Source organism: Bos javanicus, chromosome 28, assembly GCF_032452875.1.
Source record: "Bos javanicus breed banteng chromosome 28, ARS-OSU_banteng_1.0, whole genome shotgun sequence".
Taxonomy (NCBI): domain Eukaryota; kingdom Metazoa; phylum Chordata; class Mammalia; order Artiodactyla; family Bovidae; genus Bos; species Bos javanicus.
The window spans coordinates 28,911,358-28,929,788 of NC_083895.1; the positions used below are offsets into that span (position 1 = coordinate 28,911,358).

The 18,431-nt window shown below is 50.7% G+C and overlaps 1 protein-coding gene across 3 annotated transcripts in view; it reads left to right on the forward strand.

Moving 5' to 3' along the window:
- The window catches only part of SLC29A3 (solute carrier family 29 member 3), a 45,854-nt gene extending 29,725 nt beyond the window's left edge, over nt 1-16,129 (forward strand). The window contains exons 4-7 of one of the 3 annotated variants that reach the window (XM_061405814.1): nt 4,865-5,091; nt 8,943-8,993; nt 9,852-10,014; nt 14,346-16,129. In XM_061405814.1, coding sequence (XP_061261798.1) covers nt 4,865-5,091; nt 8,943-8,993; nt 9,852-10,014; nt 14,346-14,997 — 1,093 coding nt within the window. In that variant the 3' untranslated portion in view covers nt 14,998-16,129. Of the gene's footprint in view, nt 1-4,864; nt 5,092-8,942; nt 8,994-9,851; nt 10,071-14,345 lie in introns of all 3 variants that reach the window. The other 2 variants (XR_009734285.1, XM_061405815.1) reach the window with 2 other exon arrangements.
- The last annotated feature ends 2,302 nt before the right edge of the window (nt 16,130-18,431 follow it).

Below are 18,431 nucleotides of genomic sequence, written 5' to 3' on the forward strand. Positions count from 1 at the left end.
CTCTCCAAGAATGTCACATCAGTGTGCCTGCCACACAGTCCCGGGACTGGAGCTCTCACCTCAGACAGCCCCTGTCCCAGAGCAGAGCCACCAACCCCAGGCTGCGCTTGTCTAGACTTTGCCTCTGCCCCCACAGTGTCCCCAGCCCCTGGGCCACCGTCCAGGTGGAAGGAGCAGAGAGTCAGGCAGCATGCCCTTGTTAGTGGATGTGGGGTGGGCTTGCACAGGGCATATTTCAGAAAGCTTACTAGCATTGAAAACAGCCCTGGGCAAGATCCCTGAGGGCTTGGAGCCCCTGCAGGGATGCTCCTGCTGAGAATGGGCCCTGCAGCTGATAATGAGAAGGGGGAGCCTGTGTAGGTGAGGGGCAGGATGCGTAAGGGAGAGCTGGGAGCTGCGTTGCTTTTGCTGTGCATTTAGTGTTTACCTGCTCACCTCCCCCTCTGCACCGCCCCTGCCTGGCTTGGAAGTCCCCCAGCTCTCTCCAAAGCCGCTGTCCTGTTCAAGCAGTCATCTACCTCGTTGTGAAGACACAGGAAAAGTTTCCGAGATGGCCACATCATTCCTGGGGTGGACTTTCTCTGTGTTGCTTCCATGAGGAGGTGGCAAGAGGCTGAGGCCATTCCGAAGGCTGGCTGAGATCGCTGCTGCTGTTTCTAGCTGTCTCCCCGCCACACTGAGGGGGTCAAAAAGCAGGGACTGAAAAAGCTTGAGGCCCAGCGTGCTCTGCTAGGCTCCTTGCTGGTCAATCTGTGGGTGTCAGGCCCTGTGCCAGCCCCACGGGTGAGAACAGGGCAGGGTCCTGTCCCTGTGGGGCTTCCCACTTCTGCTGTGCCTGCTTCTTGCCCCAAGGAACTGCTAAACTTTGGGGCTTTTGCCCTCAGTCTCTCTTTCCACTTGAATTTTTTCAGATTTAGAAGCATAAACTGGAAGAGACACGAATGTTATCTTGTCCCACCTCTTCTTTTTCAGGATGAGGAGACTAAGGCCCTGCGAGGTTGAGTGTTTCCCTGGGGTCACACTGTGAACTGGTGGCAGAGTTTCAGGGCTCCTGTCTCTGGACTCAGGCTCTGTGCCCCTGTGGCTCTTATCCTTGAGTGTGCAGGGAAGCTCCCGCTGCTGGGATAAGGTGAGGGACATCGTGTGACGGGGGCCGCATGTGTAGCATCACCCCGAACATCAGGAGTAAGGCCTGACTCCCAGTCTTCAGGGTATCAGGTGTGCATTTAAAATGGACATTCTGGGTCCCCTGGAGTCCAGGTGCTCACCCGATTGCCCACCAACTCCCACCCAGGTGGAGGGCCCTGCAGATGCTAGGAAGATATGTTTTAATGCGGAGTTTCTCAGAAACAGACCTTAGAACAAGGATTCAAGTGTAGGTAGTACATCCGGGAGACCATGGTAGGAGAAAGGGGGAGACCAGGAAGGCGTGGCAGCCAATAAAGGATGCCTTGTCGAGCCAGCTCCAACCATGGGTGACCGAGCTTGACCTGCCCCAGAATGCTGACAGTCAGTGGGGAGCACACACTCGAGGCGGCGGGGAGTGGGGGCAGCGGATTTATCCACCCACTTTCCCATCATTGGTGAAGGCAGCTCTTGGAAGGTCTTAAAAACCTAGACAGCATATTAAAAAGCAGAGACATTACTTTGCCAACAAAGGTCCATCTAGTCAAAGCTATGGTTTTTCCAGTAGTCATGTATGGATGTGAGAGTTGGACCATAGAGAAAGCTGAGCGCCAAAGAATTGATGCTTTTGAACTGTGGTGTTGGAGAAGACTCTTGAGGGTCCCTTGGTCAGCAAGGAGATCAAACCAGTCCATTCTAAAGGAAATCAGTCCTGAATATTCATTGGAAGGACTGATGCTGAAGCTGAAACTATAGTACTCTGGCCACCTGATGTAAAGAACTGGCTCATTGGAAAAGGCCCTGATGCTGGGAAAGATTGAAGGCAGGAGGAGAAGGGGACAACAGAGGATGAGATGGTTGGATGGCATTACCAACTTGATGGACATGAGTTGAGCAAGCTCAGAGAGTTGGTGATGGACAAGGAAGCCTGGCGTGTTGCAGTCCATGGGGTTGCAAAGAGTCAGACACAACTGAACTGAACTGAACTGAATTACCTGTCACTTGCAGCCTGCCTCCTGGTGAGAGGAGAGGGCAGAGGGGCAGGGCACCCACAGGACAGAGGTGGAGTTCCAACCATGTTGCTCCCCAGCTACATGTGCCTCTTTGTGTTTTTTGACACTCTTTTTTTTTTTTTTTTTTTAAAGATTTATCTATTTATTTATGGCTATGCTGGATCTTCATTGCTGCTCAGGCTTTTCTCTAGGTACAATGAGTAGGGGCTGTTCTGTCATTGTGGTGCACCGGCTTCTCATTGCGGTGGCTTCTCTTGTTGCAGAGCAGGGGCTCAATAGTTGTGGTGTAGGGGCTTAGTTACTCTGTGGCATGTGGTATCTTCCCAAACCAGGGATTAAACCCATGTCTCCTGTGTTGGCAGGCCAATTCTTTATCCCTGAGCCACCAGGGAAACCCAGTTGGTACTCTTGGAGACAAACAGAAGAGACACAAAAAGGATTTTCTCATTCTTTCCCTGGAAAATTAAAGTCAGGCCTGCCTCCATTGCTGGATCTAGGAGAGTACCAATGTCCTCATCCACCAACCTTGGGCTCTGTGTGTGTCTGCTTGGCTTCATCTCAAATGTGGCCTCTCTCCATGTAGCTGGCCAGATAGTGACCAGCAGCCCCCAATACAGTCTTGGCAGACAGTCAACTTCTCTCCACCTTTGGATCCTGGGGTTCACTGACTGGCACTGCCTTGGTCACATGCTGACACCTAGCCCAGTCCAGTGGCTGGAAGTATGGAATACTGACCACCCCAGACTGGCCTGTGTGCACTCAGACTGGCCTGTGTGCACTCATTTGTAGGTGGGTTGGTGGAGACCCCATGAGCGGCCACCTCTGCAGGACGACTTGGCATGGAAGGAGCGCTTCTGGTGGGAGGGATGCTGGAGACAAAGCCTGCACGTCCACTGTCTGCTCCACCGGGAGGATCGAGTCTTGGCACTTATCCATGTGACAAGGCCCTCCACGGAGGGGTCCCTGTATCTGTTCGGTGTGCTCTGCTCCCAGTGTCACCTGCAGCCAGAGTTCACTTCAATTCCCTGAATGTGCCACACTCTGTCTCACAAGATACATGCACTCCCATCCAAGACATACCTTACACTCAAGCCTAGGGATCGCCTCCAAAAAGCCTGTGAGAAGCCCAGGGTGGGTCTTGTGCCTCTCAGAAGTGCCCAGGAAGCCCCATGGCCCTGCTGATGGAACACTTTGTCCTGGAACAAAATGCCCGTCCCTCATCTGCCCCGTGTCCCGGGCATCCAGCCCAGGGTTGGACACACTGTGGTTTGCCTGTGTGTTTGTGGAATGAACACACCAGAGCGGATGCGTCTCAGCAGAGAGCCAGGGGCTGGGGCTCAGCAGACCTGGGTCTCATCCCAGCTCCTCACACCACAACCTTGAACTCTCCCTTCACTTCCGCGGGCTTCCTTCTGCCCCTGACCCAGTGGAGGCGGCACCTGGTCTCCCTTCAGCCGAGGATTGGAAGGAAGCTCAGATTAGCCTTGGGGCCACAAAAGCACTTTGAAAAAAATCCTTTCTTGCTTTTTATGCTCATCATTTCACACCTATTTACATATGTACAGATCTTTCCTACCTTTCATGTCTTTCTTATTTTTATCCAAAAGAAATTTGTGTTTAACTAATCTGCCTTTTCGCTCAGCCCCCTCCCAATTGGTTAGCAGGAAAATTAACTAAACATCCAATCTGGTTTAAAGCTTAGTGTAATCTGATGATTTAAACAGCCTCTTCAGATGATGTTCTCTCCCTGGAATAAAAATGCAGTTTCTCAGAGATCCCAGCTTCCCTGCTTCTCCCTGCAGGGTGGTGTCTAGGCAGGTTGGGGGCTGGGAGGAGTGTACAGCTAAGATGCAGAAATAGAGTTAGAGGGAGCTGGCTCTTGCTTGGCCTCAGCTGCTCCCCACGACAGCGGAGACCATCACAGGAGCCGCCTCCTGTCCTCACCACCTGTTCTGGAGCAGCATAGTTCGTTCATGTCAAGGGAGGCAGTAAAGTGGCATTCTGAAAGCGCCGATGGGAGCAGACCTCCTGGGTTCACAGCTGAGTGACCTTGAGCAAGTTGCTTAGCCTCTCTGACCTCAGTTTCCTTATCTGTGTCTGTGAAATAGGTAAGAATACCTATTTTGTAGAACTGGTGGAAGAATTCAACACATGAGCATTTAGAAAACTCTTGGAAGAGTACCTGGCACGAATGCAGCACTGTCTGCCGTGATGATGATGACAGCGATGATTTTCTTCCCTTCTGCCTCCTCCCTCTGCTGCTGCTAAGTTTTGGAGGAAGGAAGCCAGTGAATGGTGGTTCTGTTTAAATACTAGACAAAGCCCGTGGAAGGAGTAGGGGTCTTGCCTCGAGAGCTCTCATCTCCTGTCCTTGAGCATCACAGCAAGATGAAAAGAAGCAGCATCCAAGAGCACATGCCCCGAGCTGACCCTGCCTCCTTTCTCTATGTACTCCTCTCCGGAGACCCTCACCGTGCCTTCAGATAGATTGATCTTCCTTCTGTGTTGCGGACGCAGAGGCTGAATCCAGTGTGGTAGAGTCACTTATCCAAGGCCACACAGCCTGTGAGCCAGGAAGGCAGGATTCAGACCCAGGCCTCCTGATGCAGAGTGCATGGTCTCAGCCACTGAGCACACCTGCTTCCTCAATGGTCACTAACCCCCCACCCGGCTTGGGAGGCCTGGGGGCCGGGTGTCTCTAACCACTTCTGGTGTCCTTGCCTCAGGGTTCCGATTCGTGTCCGCGTGCTAGCCTCGCTGACGGTCATGCTGGCCATCTTCATAGCGATGACTGTGCTGGTGAAGGTGGACACCTCCTCCTGGACCCGCAGCTTCTTCACCATCACCATCATCTGCATGGCGATCCTCAGCGGCACCTCCACCATCTTCAACAGCAGCGTCTTTGGCATGACTGGCTCCTTCCCCATGAGGAATTCCCAGGCTCTGATATCAGGTGAGGACTAGGGTCCAGACAGCTGACCAGGTTGGTCTACCTGGAGATCATTTGAAGGAGCCAGAGGTGAGCATGTGGTAGCCCTTCCAGAAAAAGAAATGAGTGTTAGGTGTGTTTCCATGATCTGTTATTACAGAACAAAGCACCCCCAAGCCCAGTGATTTAGAACAATAAGAATCATTTCTTTGGCAGGCGGCAGCCATGTGGCAGCAGCCAGGATAGCTTGCCTGGGGTTGAAGGATCCACTCTCAAGGTGGCACACTCACCTGTCCGGCATGTTGATGCTGGCTGTTAGCTGGAAGCTCAGGTGGGGTTGGGGCTGGGGCCAGGGTTCCTCTCTACATGGACCTACCCACGGCCACTTGAGCTTCCCCAGGGCATGGCATCTGGATTGCAAGTGCAAGTATCCCAAGAGACCCAGGCAGAAGCACTGTGTCCTTTTATGACTTGGCCATGAGACATTTAGGGGCACTTCCAGTATTACCATAAGCCTACCTGGATTCAAGGGGAGAAAGCACAGACGCACACACCTCAGTGGATGAGTGTGAAAGTGATACTGTAGAAGGGCAGTTGTGAGGGGAGACATAGTTGCTGCTACTTTAGGAAAATACAGTCTGCCTGCCCGGTGGGTTTCCTGAACAGCATTCCTTTCTTTCCTTCCCTCCTCTCCCCCTTTCCCTTGTGTCCCCTTTCCTTCTTGTTTCTTTTCCTTTCCCTTATCCTTTCCCTGTTTTTCTCTCCTTTCCTCCCTTCTATTTGTCTTTTCTTCCTCTCTAATTTTGTAGAAGGCTTACTGTGCACCAAGGATTCAAGGATGAACCAGACTCAGCCTCCCGGGAGCTAATAGCCTAGTAATAAACTCTGCTGTTTCCCTGAACTTTAGCATTTTCTGGGGCGTGCTGATGTGATTTGGACCAACTCCTTTTTTTTTTTTTTTTTTAATTTTATTTTTAAACTTTACATAATTGTATTAGTTTTGCCAAATATCAAAATGAATCTGCCACAGGTATACATGTGTTCCCCATCCTGAACCCTCCTCCCTCCTCCCTCCCTATACCATCCCTCTGGGTCGTCCCAGTGCTCTAGCCCCAAGCATCCAGTATCGTGCATCGAACCTGGACTGGCATCTCATTTCATACATGATATTCTACATGTTTTAATGCCATTCTCCCAAATCTTCCCACCCTCTCCCTCTCCCACAGATGGACCGACTCCTTTAACTGAATGTTGATGCTAACCTGAGCCTGTTGCCTAGAGCTTAGCAGTTCTGTTCTCTCACCCAAATGTCTTGACAAGGTAAAAAGGAGCTGGGTCAGAATCAGTGCTTTTCCAGGAGACCACTGTCCCTTAAAGCAAGACTAGGGGCTCAGCTGCTCTGTTCAGTGTCCCTGCATGTCTGTCTTTTGTGAAGGGAGTGCTGTAAACATTTGAGAAAGTGAAATTGAAAGTGAAGTTGCTCAGTCATGTCCGACTCTTTGCGACCCCATAGACTGTAGCCTACCAGGCTCCTCTGTCCATGGGATTTTCCAGGCAATAGTACTGGAGTGGATTGCCATTTCCTTCTCCAGGGGATCTTCCCAAACCAGGGATTGAACCTGGGTCTCCCGCATTGTAGACAGACACTTTACCGTCTGAGCCACCAGGGAACATTTGAGAAGAATTTTGCCAAGAATCTTCTCTGTGCCCATTAATTGATAATGCCGAGCAGTATGTGATGACAAATACCTCGACAAGTGTATAACTCCACCCCATCCCCACACCAGGGCCAGACATCACTGATTGATCCGTATCTTTTCTCCTAAACTTCTAAATCCTTCTCAGCATAGCACTGGAGACACTTACCGTCAACAGATTAGAGATCAAACATGAGCTCAGATGTGTTTGCCATTTTTGATAAAAGACCGGGCTTCTGGCTGTATCCTCAGAGATGCTCTCGGGCCTAAAATAAAGTAAAAGTGGACCCATTGCTAAGTTTCCTGAGTACAATCAATACACCCCTTGCAGTGCTTCAAGTAGGGCCTGCCTAGGCTGAGGGAAGTGACCATTGAACTTTGGATTTAATCCCTTATGTCACCCCGGTTTCTTGTCCCCTCATCTCCCTCCATCCTGCTAGAGGATATATTTTTCAATATAACAGTCTTGCTGGCTATCTCTGCAGGAACCAGTGACCAAACACACCAATATGTTGGCGAGAGGCCTTTCAGGTTCATCTGACCACCTGCAGATCTTCCGGAGAAGGAGACTCCTGTGCATTTTGAAGGAAGTCCATTTTTGGAAAAGGGGAGTGGTCTGGCGCTCGCACTTCGGTGTTCATTACCCCGGGCCCTGAGCCTTGTCACTGTGCGCAGCCCCCAGTGCACGCCCTTCACCCGGGAGGATTTGGGGTGTCCAGATCTCCCAGGGGCCCCAGCACCCCTGTCCAGCCCCCGTTGTCTTCCATCCAGAGGAGTTTATCTGTGAATTCTCTGTGTGTTGGCATCTGAGGAACAACTCATTTGTTTTGTACTGGTGTTTTTTTAAGCTCCTCATTTGCATGTATTTCCATAACTGATGAGATAAAAGTGGGGAGTCAAGAAGGATGAGCTCCCAGAGGCCTGGTTTGTTGTTGATGATAATATTGTAAATTCTCTACAAGTTGGGAAGAGAGAGAGGAAAATCAATAGGCAGTGATGTTAAAATCTCTTCCTCGGGGCAGCCGGGGAATGTCTTACCAAGTTTAACTCCGGTTCTTACAAAACACCCAGGTGGGGATTACAGCTTCTCAGAAGTTGGCACCCTCTTGGCAAAAGGTTTACCCTGTTGTTGCTGCTTTGATGTAGGAAGGACAGAAATAGCCAAACACCTATTTGGGGATCAGAGAGGATTTATATGGCATTTCTCAGCACCAGACACTGTCCTGCTTTACATGTAATGATCCTTTTAATCTTTGTAACTTTCCTAAGAGGTGAGCTTTAACATTCCCATTTTACAGATGAGAAAATGGAGGCATAGAGAGGTTAAGTGATTTGCTGAATGTCACACAGCTAGAAGTGGCAGAGCCAAGACTGGACTGAGATGTTCTTAGTCTGTGCTCTTAATCACTATGCTAACTTTCATTTCTTTGCCCTTCCCTCAAGTTCCAACCTCTGGCCCCACCCAGGCTAGCAGAGATCATAGAGAATGTTGGGGAGAAAAGGGTCATGGGGTCTTCCCTGCAGGGCCACAGAGTGCTGGGCTGTGGTGTGGGTGAGGCAGTGGGCGGTCATCAAGGTGGATGAGGGCCTGACCATCACTCTTCCACCACGCTCACGCAGCAATGGGCAGAAAGGTGGTATCTGGTCAGACCCACCAAGTAATGACAGCGCAGCTGGAGCCCACTTGGACCAGGTGGCTGTTTGCAGTCAGTGGCCTGCTTGCCTCCTTGAGAATCAGTGTCGTGGTCCTCTAAGGCCAGCAAATCCATCCTCGCAGCCAGGCAATCCTGTATTCATAGGCCCTTACTGTGTTAACCCTATTGGACATGTCCATTTGTTCAATGTTTTTTTCCCATTCATTGATTCCATCCCACTATAGTCTCAAGGGAGGGATAGGGTAAGTATGAGCCCCACCTTTCTGGCAAATAAACAGAGGAGTAATGATCTGCTCACACATGACCATGCATAAGCTCTGACTCGTGGCCACCCACGGCTGTGATGGCTCAACAGAGAAACAAGATGCTTGCCCCGCCTCCCAGAAGTGACTGTGTGATTGTGGCAAAGAAGGGGCCTGGCATTTGTAGAAAGCCTGCTTTGTGCTGGGCCCTTTCTAAACATCATCTCATCCAGCCCTTAAAGCAGCTCTGCAAGGCGGGTGTCATTGTTCTCACTTTACAGATGAGCAGACTCTGGTCCCAAGAAGCCATGTGAGCCCCCAGGTCACAGCGAGTAAGTGGTGGAGTCAAGTGTCAGATGTACACCTGTTTGACTCCTGGACCCGTGGGTCCCCTGGGCTAGGATGTGACACGGCACAGAAAGGGGTGGTGCCACGCGGTCACCTGGGCCACTGTCAGAGCCCTTGGCAGCACAGCACATTCCAGGTGGTAGGGCAGTTGCACACACACGAGTGTGTGAAGCATTGTGTGTGACTGTATGGGAGCGTATGACTGTGAGTGTGTGTGAGATAGCTTGTGATAGGGTATGTGTGTATGTGACAGTGTATACGTGCGTGAGTGTGCATGCATGTTCATACGTGTATGGTACACAGCTACTGTAGGGCACAGGGTGAGCTCTGTGGGCTCCTGGCTGGTTTTCCAACCCTTAAGGCCTCCCAGTTGGCCAGCCTCACTCAGGGCAGCGGGGAACCTGTGCTCGGACAGGCCAGAGCTTTTCCCCCAGGGTGATTCATGGGTGGTTGGGTCCAGGGCAGGAGCCGAGCTCTCTGACACATCCCACCCCTGAATCTAAAGTTTCTGACCCCATCAGAAGGACAGTAAAGAGGGAAGGAGGATCGAGGGTCAGAGCTGAAACCAGGAAGCGGGTGAGACCTTGGAGGCCATTTGCCTCCTCAGGCAGCAGCCCCTTCATGCCCATTGGAGAGGAGCTGGGCTAGGGACACCTCCTAGAGTCAGAAAGCTCATGGCCGCAGGGCCCTCCTTGTCTGCCAAGGCCTCAGGGTCCTGTGAGAACTGAAGCATCTCTCTCACCAGGGAGAACGTTAAGCCGGAGCAGAGAATGGGCAGGCCTGAGAGGCAGGGAGGATGCGCCTGCCCTGACCTTCCCCATGATGTCCCGCGCTCTCTGCAGGAGGAGCCATGGGGGGCACCCTCAGCGCCGTGGCCTCGCTGGTGGACCTCGCAGTGGCCAGTGACGTGACAGACAGCACCCTGGCCTTCTTCCTGACGGCGGACATCTTCCTGGCGCTCTGCATTGGGCTCTACCTGCTGCTGCCGCGGCTGGACTATGCCAGGTGAGGCCCACATGCGCTCCTGGCAGTGAGTCGGCTTCTTCTAGGTTCGTCTCCTTGTAAGCCATTACAGAGTATTGAGTCAAGTTCCCTGTGCTGTACAGTAGGTCTTTATTAGTTATCTATTTACAGATGGTAGTGTGTGCTTGTCAGTCTCTCAATTTCTCCCTCCCCTCACCTTGCCCCTCAGTAACTGCTATTTTCTACATATGTAACTCTATTTCAATTGTGTAGGAAGTCCGTTGGTAGCCTTTTCTTAGACTCCACATAATAAGCGATAGCATATGATCCTGTGTGGCGTCCTTCGACCTTTATCCTGTCTACCTGCACTCTTCTCTCCTCTAGGTAGAGCTCGTGTTTGGTTCCTGGTTTACTGCACATCTCCCCATTGGCGTGTGATCCCTCTGAGGGCAGAAGTCATGTGGGTTTTGTTCGTTGCTGTATCCCATGCCTCAGGCTGAGCCAGGCTCACAGTAGTTGCTCAGTACATTGGCTGGGCCCTTGGATGTAAGAAGCTGGCTTTGCATCACAACCCCAGGCAGCTGGAGTCTGCATGTTTTCTGTTAGAGGGCAGGCAGCGAACGTGGAGCCTGAGGAAGGCTGATGGCCAACAGTGGCTCCTTGGGCTCAGCCCTTCTGTTGTTCCTGTCTGCACTCAGCCCAGCCTGCTGGGGCCTCTCATTTGAAGCTCATACATCTACTCCTGCTTGAGGTAGGGCTGTGACTTACCGCAGTCATTCCCACTCTCACATGAGAAAACCAGGCTCAAAGAGGTTAAATTACTTGCCTGAGTCCTGCAGCCCTTTGGCAGCAGAATCAGGATTTGAGCCCAACTCCAAAACTGTGATTTGAGTCCCTATCTCTTGAGGCCCCTCTCTGCTCTGCAGGACCACTTTTCTTGCCTTAGTCTCTCTTGCTTTCTCTCTCTCCTTCCTCCTTTTTCTTTCTTGCTTCTTACATCTCTTTAAAAAAACAACCCATGGCTTTTTCTTGCTTTTTATTATTTTCAGTGCATTTTCACATCCATTGTCATATTTGATATAGGAATGGCAGGAGTTATTTTCCCCATTTCACAGGTGATGAGATGGAGACAGAGAAGGCCAGGCGATTGGCCTGCGGTCCCATGGCACACAAGCCAGCAGAGCTGGGGAGCACACAGGTCTTGGCTCTGCCGGGTCCACAGGAACCTATTTGGTATCGGGGCACTGAGCTAAGCAGTTCATTTTCTTCACTCAGGCTGTATGACCACCTAGCACAGTTGTTTTCATATTTTCCCATGTTTCCAATGAGGAACTGAGGCTTTAGAGAATCAACCAACATCCCCAGGTGGCTCACCTTGTGAGCTGTAGGCAGGGATTGGAGCCCGGAGCTATTTCTGGGCTGCATTCTTTCCACTGCTTCATGCTGCATCCCTGGCTTGTGGCTGCAAGGTCCTTCCTCCCCACTCATTCCTCCTGCCCCTGTGAGACTCACCTGCCTTCATTAGAACCCTGACTCTGCCAGGGGCAGGTTTCTCCCTCCAGTTAGAGGATTGTTACAACTTCAGCTGGCCCAGTGGCCGCAGGATAAAAGGGGATGGAGTGATGACACCATGTACCATAGGTGACTTCAAATCCACAAGTCTGCCCCTCCCCTCTCTGACCCTTCAGGGTTGTCATAAAAAATTACCCAGTTGTATTCCATGATGATATCCCTGTGATTCCTGGGGTCCGGCTGGCTTACTGTCCCCCAGCACCCCATATATTAATACTGCCTTGCACCTTGTTGGTCCTAATGATTAAGTTATTTGAGTCAGTGAACAGAAGGCAGGAGGCTCCCCCTCTCCTTCTGCTATTTCCTGTGTCCTGTTTCAGGGAACCTCGCATGTGCTGTTTGCACTGGGGTGGCCAGCCTTCTTTGTTTGCCTGGGACTGAAGGGGTCCTAAGGACCAGGGACTTTCAGTGCTAAAACCAGGACAGTCTCGGGCAAAACAGGACAGGTGGTCACCCTTGTTTTCAGAGTCACTTAAGCAAGCCAAAATGCCTTCCAGCTGAGCACATGAGACAGCATACCCAGGACTCTGCCAGCCGTGAAGCTTCTATTTCTTTGCTGATTAACACTTCTGTCAAGACTTTTGGGTTACAGAAACTCATCTGAGGATGGAGCTTTAGAGCAGTGCCCCAGGGCTGCTCAGACTAAATTTTACTTGAAAGGAGTCCTAGGTTGCTACAGGTTGCTGCACCCAGTGGGGCTGGGCCACACTGCCCCATCACACTCAGGAGGAACTGAGCCTCACACAGTGTTGGAGTCTGCTGACCGCCTCGGGGGCAGTTAGATCTGGAAGAACTTATGGGGAAGAGCTTCAACCAGAGGAACTTGGTGGGGAGCTTCCTCAGAGTCAGCCAAGGCAAGGACTTGACACTGAGTAGAAGGGGAAGTAAGAATAGCCCTTTCCCTAAATAGTGATTGGGAAACAAGACAGGGTTCAAGGCCAAAGTGCCCAGCTCAATATCACATGGAAAAGTGATTCTGGAGAGGAACCCGCCCACTGACTTGCTTGTTGACAATATGTAGCCCTTAGGATAGGAGGGCTGGCAGGGATCTCAGAAGCTTATAGCCACAGAACCCTCCATTTTATAGAGGAGGAAACTGAGGCCCCAAGACACCTCAGTCACAGACTTGGCCTCAGGTCACACAGGGAGGCGGAAGTAGGGCTGAAACCAGAACCCAACTATCACCAACCTTCTGTTCTCCCCAGCCTCACCCAAGTCTTCTGTTTGAGATATGTTAATACATATTGGGGCTTCCCTGGTGACTCAGACAGTAGAGTATCCACCTGCAATTCAGGAGACCTGGGTTCGATCCCTGGGTTGGGAAGATCCCCTGGAGGAGGGCATGGCGACCCACTCCAGTATTCTTGCCTGGAAAATCCCCATGGACAGAAGAGCCTGGCCGCCTGCAGTCCTTGGGCTCACAAAGAGTTGGACACAAATGAGCAACTAAGCACAGCACAGCACGTGGTAATACAGTCAGCTTGTATCTCCTGGTTTTTAGGCACCTGAGGCCCAGAGAGGTTGAGTGACTCAGGCAATGCAGCAGGGCAAAGGGACAGCAACTCAAAGAGAACTTAGCCTTTTCTACTCTGGTCAGAGTAGAAGAAATTGAAAAAAATGTTCATGTTCAGTGTTGAGAATAGGGGGGAAAATATACTTTTATAGGCTTATCAGTTCTTTCAACAGTTTTGTTTTGAAGGGTTATTCTCTGCCTGGAGATTTAGCTGGGAACAGCCATACATGTTCTTGCCCCAGGGAACTGTCTTCACTTCAAGGAGACAGATGATAAACCAGTAAACCAACACAATGATTATAAACTGTGGTCAGTTTTTTCTAAAGAAACGGGTGCTCTCATGGAGATTGAAGGGTTAGGTTACGCTAGTTTGGATGGGTAGGTGGCACAAAGCGGAGATAAATTGGTTCTACCTATCCAGAGAGCAGGTTATCAATATCTATCAAATTTTTAAAGATTTTAAAGCAATTTTAAAAATTGCTTGTGATCCAGCAATTCTTCTAGAAATCTGCTCTACTGAAATTCTATACAAAGATTTATGTATAGGGATATTCATTGTACTATTGTTTATAGTAGAGAAAACTAGAGCTAACCTACATGTCCAGCATTAGGGGAGCAGTTAGACTGTATATACACGCAGTGAATACTCAGTGGCAACACGGCATGGAGGCAGAAGCACCTGTCCCTTGTGAAGGGATGGCCACAGGATACTGTCCTTTAGCAAGAGTGCGCATGCATTTATGTGTAATAGTTATGCATCTATTTAGGCAATTTATAATATATTTATATTATGTCATTTATACTATTGCAGAAAGTTTTACAATACATAAAACTTTAGTCCCACTTTTGCTTAAGAAACTTCACTCTGTATTATTTGGGTTCGTTTCATCAAGCATGTGTGACTTCTATAATTTAAGATTTTAAGCTATTTTATATTTGAAAAATAAATACTACTTCAGCTCCACCTCTCCCCACCCTATAACCAAGCAAAAATGAGTGAGTGAAGACTAGAGCCCAGGCTCATCGTGAAGGGTCAGTACTGGCTTCCTTTGTCCCCACTCATGACATGACCAGCACCACAAAACAATGGACTGGAGCCCAGCCTTTCAGGCAGCACCAGGGCAGGAAGCCTGGGGACTCTGCAGGCCTACCTCCAGCCACCCCGCAGCACATGTGTCATCTGAGGGCATCCTGGGGCTTGGGCTCTACGTGCTGGACCACCTTGTCCCTGGGAATCCCAAGTGACCCTTCTTTCTAGGCCCTCTGACCACCAGCTTCTCCCCTGCAGGTACTACATGAAACCTGTCTGGCCAACCGTGTTTTCTGGTGAAGAGCAGCTGCCTCAGGACTCCCCCAGTCCCACTTCGGTGGCCCCAGGATCCAGCGACCCCCAGACGCCACCCCTTGGCCCCATCCTGAAGAAGACCACTGGCCTGGGCTTCTGCATCATCTATCTCTTCTTTATCACCAGCCTCATCTTCCCCGCCATCTGCACTAACATTGAATCCCTCAGCAAGGGCTCGGGCTCGCCGTGGAGCACCAAGTTCTTCGTCCCCCTCACCACCTTCCTCCTGTACAACTTTGCCGACCTGTGTGGCCGGCAGGTCACGGCCTGGATCCAGGTGCCCGGGCCCAGAAGCAAGGCGCTGCCCGGGCTTGCGCTCCTCCGGACCTGCTTTGTCCCCCTCTTCGTGTTCTGCAACTACCAGCCCCGCGGCCACCTGCACACGGTGCTCTTCCAGTCTGATGTGTACCCGGTGCTTTTCACCTCGCTGCTGGGGCTCAGCAACGGCTACCTCAGCACTCTGGCTCTCATCTACGGACCCAAGATCGTGCCCCGGGAGCTGGCCGAGGCCACCGGGGTGGTGATGACCTTTTACATGGGCCTGGGCCTGGTGCTTGGCTCCGCCTGCTCTGCCCTGCTTGTGCACCTCATCTAGGAAGGGCGATGACCGGACTTCAGTGCTGCATGGCGCCTGGGAGCTTCAGCAGGATGGGCAGGAAGTGCCAGAAGGGCCCAGGTGGTGAGCAGGAAAGGCTGGAGTTGGTCTCTGCAGAGCCCAGCACACACCCGGGCCTGGTTGCTCCCAGGGATCTGGGACCGGTGCCATTCCCAGGCCAGGCAGACATTCCAGACACTTCAACAGACGTCCTGAGACGTTTCAGGACCAAAGACACCTGAATAAGACACAGTTACCAGTTACACAGTCAGAAAACTCCTTGCCAGTGGGCGCGTTCTGCCTGTCATTATTCCCTCTTGGGAACTGTGTTGCCAGTATTTGGCTCTGAGTTGTTAGAGGGCGAGTGCCAAGGCTGTCTCCAGTCACTTTGCCTTCTCCCAGCCTTGCTCCTTCCAGCTGATGGCAAGATGTGAGACTCCTTAGCTCTCCTACCCAGGGGAAGTCCCCCTGGGATGGCCAGTCCTCAGGCCCAGGACCCGAGCCTGTGCAAACCCCACTTTCCACTAACCAGACCGCAACCCTGGGAAGGCAGGCCTTCCAGGAGCCCTTCATTCCCTGGACGTGGGCTCCAGAGGGCCTCCCTGTGTACACGGGACCAAGCATGTCAGGCCTGGATTTCAAACAGGGATCCTTCAAGTGGTCTGTGGCCTGGGTCAGGACAGGGTTACGTCCGTGTTTACAGAATGTCAAGGCCATTGGTTCAACGGCCTAATAAATACCTGGGTATTTAATGAAAGCCTTATTGATGGCTGTTTTAGGGTCTTGGCAGGAAACAGCATACTCAAATTGAGTAATTTAAGAATATTTGAAGAGTGAATATAGGAACCCTAAGGGGTTATGTGCATTATATCCCAGAAGTAGTAAGGTGGTCTTTTCCAGGCCTGAGGAGAGGGGCACGTCCAGCCTGCTGTAGCCCACAGGATGTGTGTCCCCTCCCTGCCATCCCTCTACAGCCGAGAATCAGGCGGAGAACAGAGCGTGGATGGAGGGGCAGGTGTCCAGGGGGAGCCACAGGCCCCTTCACTTGCATAAGTGGTTTATTATGAGCATCCGTAGAGCTCTGAAGCTTTGTCAACAAAATTAGATGTTCCTTTGTCCTGGCTTGTTCTGAGTACTTGTGTGTTTTGAAGCTGTTGTTTCCAAAGGCAATGCTCGTGTTCTGAGGCCCCCACATGCTCCCCTGACATGAGTAATAATTTGTATTTTTTCAGGTTCCTTGAAGGCTCCCACAAGGCTGTTCCTTGGGGGAGCAGGCTGACGTGGGAATTAGAGAAAGGGACTAGATCAAGCAGGAGTTCTTTCTCAAGAATCATCCTGGAAACACAGAGCTTACCCCTAAGAAGTGGCAACCCTGAGAGACATAAAGCAAGGAGCCCCTGCTCTGAAGAGTGCCAGATCTGAGATGTCCTGCAGACAGCTGATTAAACCGGGAAGCAGCCAGTAATCCACCCAATGGCAGCAGATTATGTTCCCCACCGACTCAGGCTAGTGCACACTCCTTTTCTTTCACCAGAGATTGAAAAGGACACCCTTGAAAGGTTTTCTGAAACCTGACACTTGAAAAAAAATTTTTTTTTAATTAAAAAAATAAATTATCCCGTCTCCCCTCATCTTGCAGGAAGCTGAAATCTCCCCCTTGGTTTTTTTCACTGCCTTCGGTGCTGTTGATCATTTGGGGCATCTGTCTGGCAGGTGGCTCATCTCAACCTCAGGTATCTTATAAATGGGCAGCATGTCTGTGTGAAGGTAAAACTGCAGTCTCTGAGCTCGGGGGTGGGGACTACCTGGAGCTAACAGAGGAGGAGTGGGGGTCTTTCATGCTCTGTTGAAGAGGGGTAGCTTTCCTCTGGTAGTAAGATGATTTGAAATTAGCGTGAAGTGAGAGGGGGAGGAGGGTGGCCAGCCGTGTCGGTGCAGCGCTGCGGGAACTGAGATGATGGACTCTCAGTGCCAGCACCAGCGCCAGCTCCGCCGCTAGAGGAAGGGCCGGCTGCTCGGCTGGTGGGAAGAGTATTCAGGCTTTTTCCCACTCTTCTTTGTTGCTCACTTTAGTGGAGATTTTGCAAAGGATCATTTCTTCTCAGGGAGGGAGGAAGGAGAATAAAAACACATCTCCAAGTAGAGGGGCAGACCATGGAGTTCAGGCACTCTTGTCCCCGAGTTACTGTAACAGCTGCTCGTGGGGCTTGGCTGCTCTGGGTCTCAAGTCTCGTGTGACCCTAGCAGGCTTGTGGAACTAGCTCACATATTCTGGGTGTGAACAAAACTTGCTAAAGAGAAGGATTTTTCCGTGAAAGAGGTGGAGAGGGATCCCCGAGACATTGCCTTTGTCTAATAGTTCTCTCATTCAATCCCAAGTGGCAGTTTTTAGTGCATGCCCTTGTGTATTTCCAGACATTGTCATTTTCCTCCTTTCATTCAAAACAGAAAGCCAGAGGCAGCCAAACGACTGACTGTTTAACTAGTGGGTGACCAGTTCCTGCACCCATGAGGACATGAGAAGGCTTGAATCAGGTGTAGATTTTATTAACAAAGACCCTCATTCTGCTGTCTTCAGCCCAGTACTGCCAAGGAGATTTGGGGCCTTCTAATTAGCTTGGACATGACATGAGTTGGGATGGAGGGGTCACTTTAGGACCTCAGCTTCTGAGACTGTGGAATGCTTTAACAGAGAACACCAACTAAAAGAGGGAAGGCCAAAAGTCAGTTGAAAGAAGATTTTATTCCACTGGAGGTTACATTTAAATAAAAGATGTTTATCTTTAAAAAAAAAACTGTATCACAGTTGTTTTACAATGTTGTGTTAACTGCTGCTGTACAGCAAAGTGATTCGGGTGTACGTACACATATTTAGAATATTCTTTTCCATTATGGTTTATCATCGAACATTTTTAAATTAATTATTTATTTATTTTTGGCCATGCTGGGTCTCTATTGCTGTGCAGGGTTTCTCTAGTTGCGGTGAGCAGGGGGCTACTCTCTAGCTGTAGTGCCAAGCTTCTCACTGCAGTGGCTTCTGTTGTGGAACATGGGCTCTAGGGCGGGGGCTTCAGTGATTGGGGCACGTAGGCTCAGTAGTTGTGGTTCCCGGGCTCCAGAGCACAGGCTCGATAGTTGTGGCCCATGAGCTTGGTTTGAAGCCTGATACCCTCGACTATCTAGGGTATTGAATATAGTTCTCTGTACTGCACAGTCGGACTTTGTTGTTTACGCATTCTTACAAAAGCTTAGGTCTGCTAACCCCAACTTCCCACTCCGTTCTTCCCCAACTGCTTCCCCCTTGGCAACCACAGATCTGTTCTCTGTCTGTGTTTCTGTTTCGTAGATGGGCTCATTTGTGTCACATTTTAGATTCCACATATAACTAATCCACATATAACTATCTCTTTCTCTTTCTGACTTACCTCACTTTG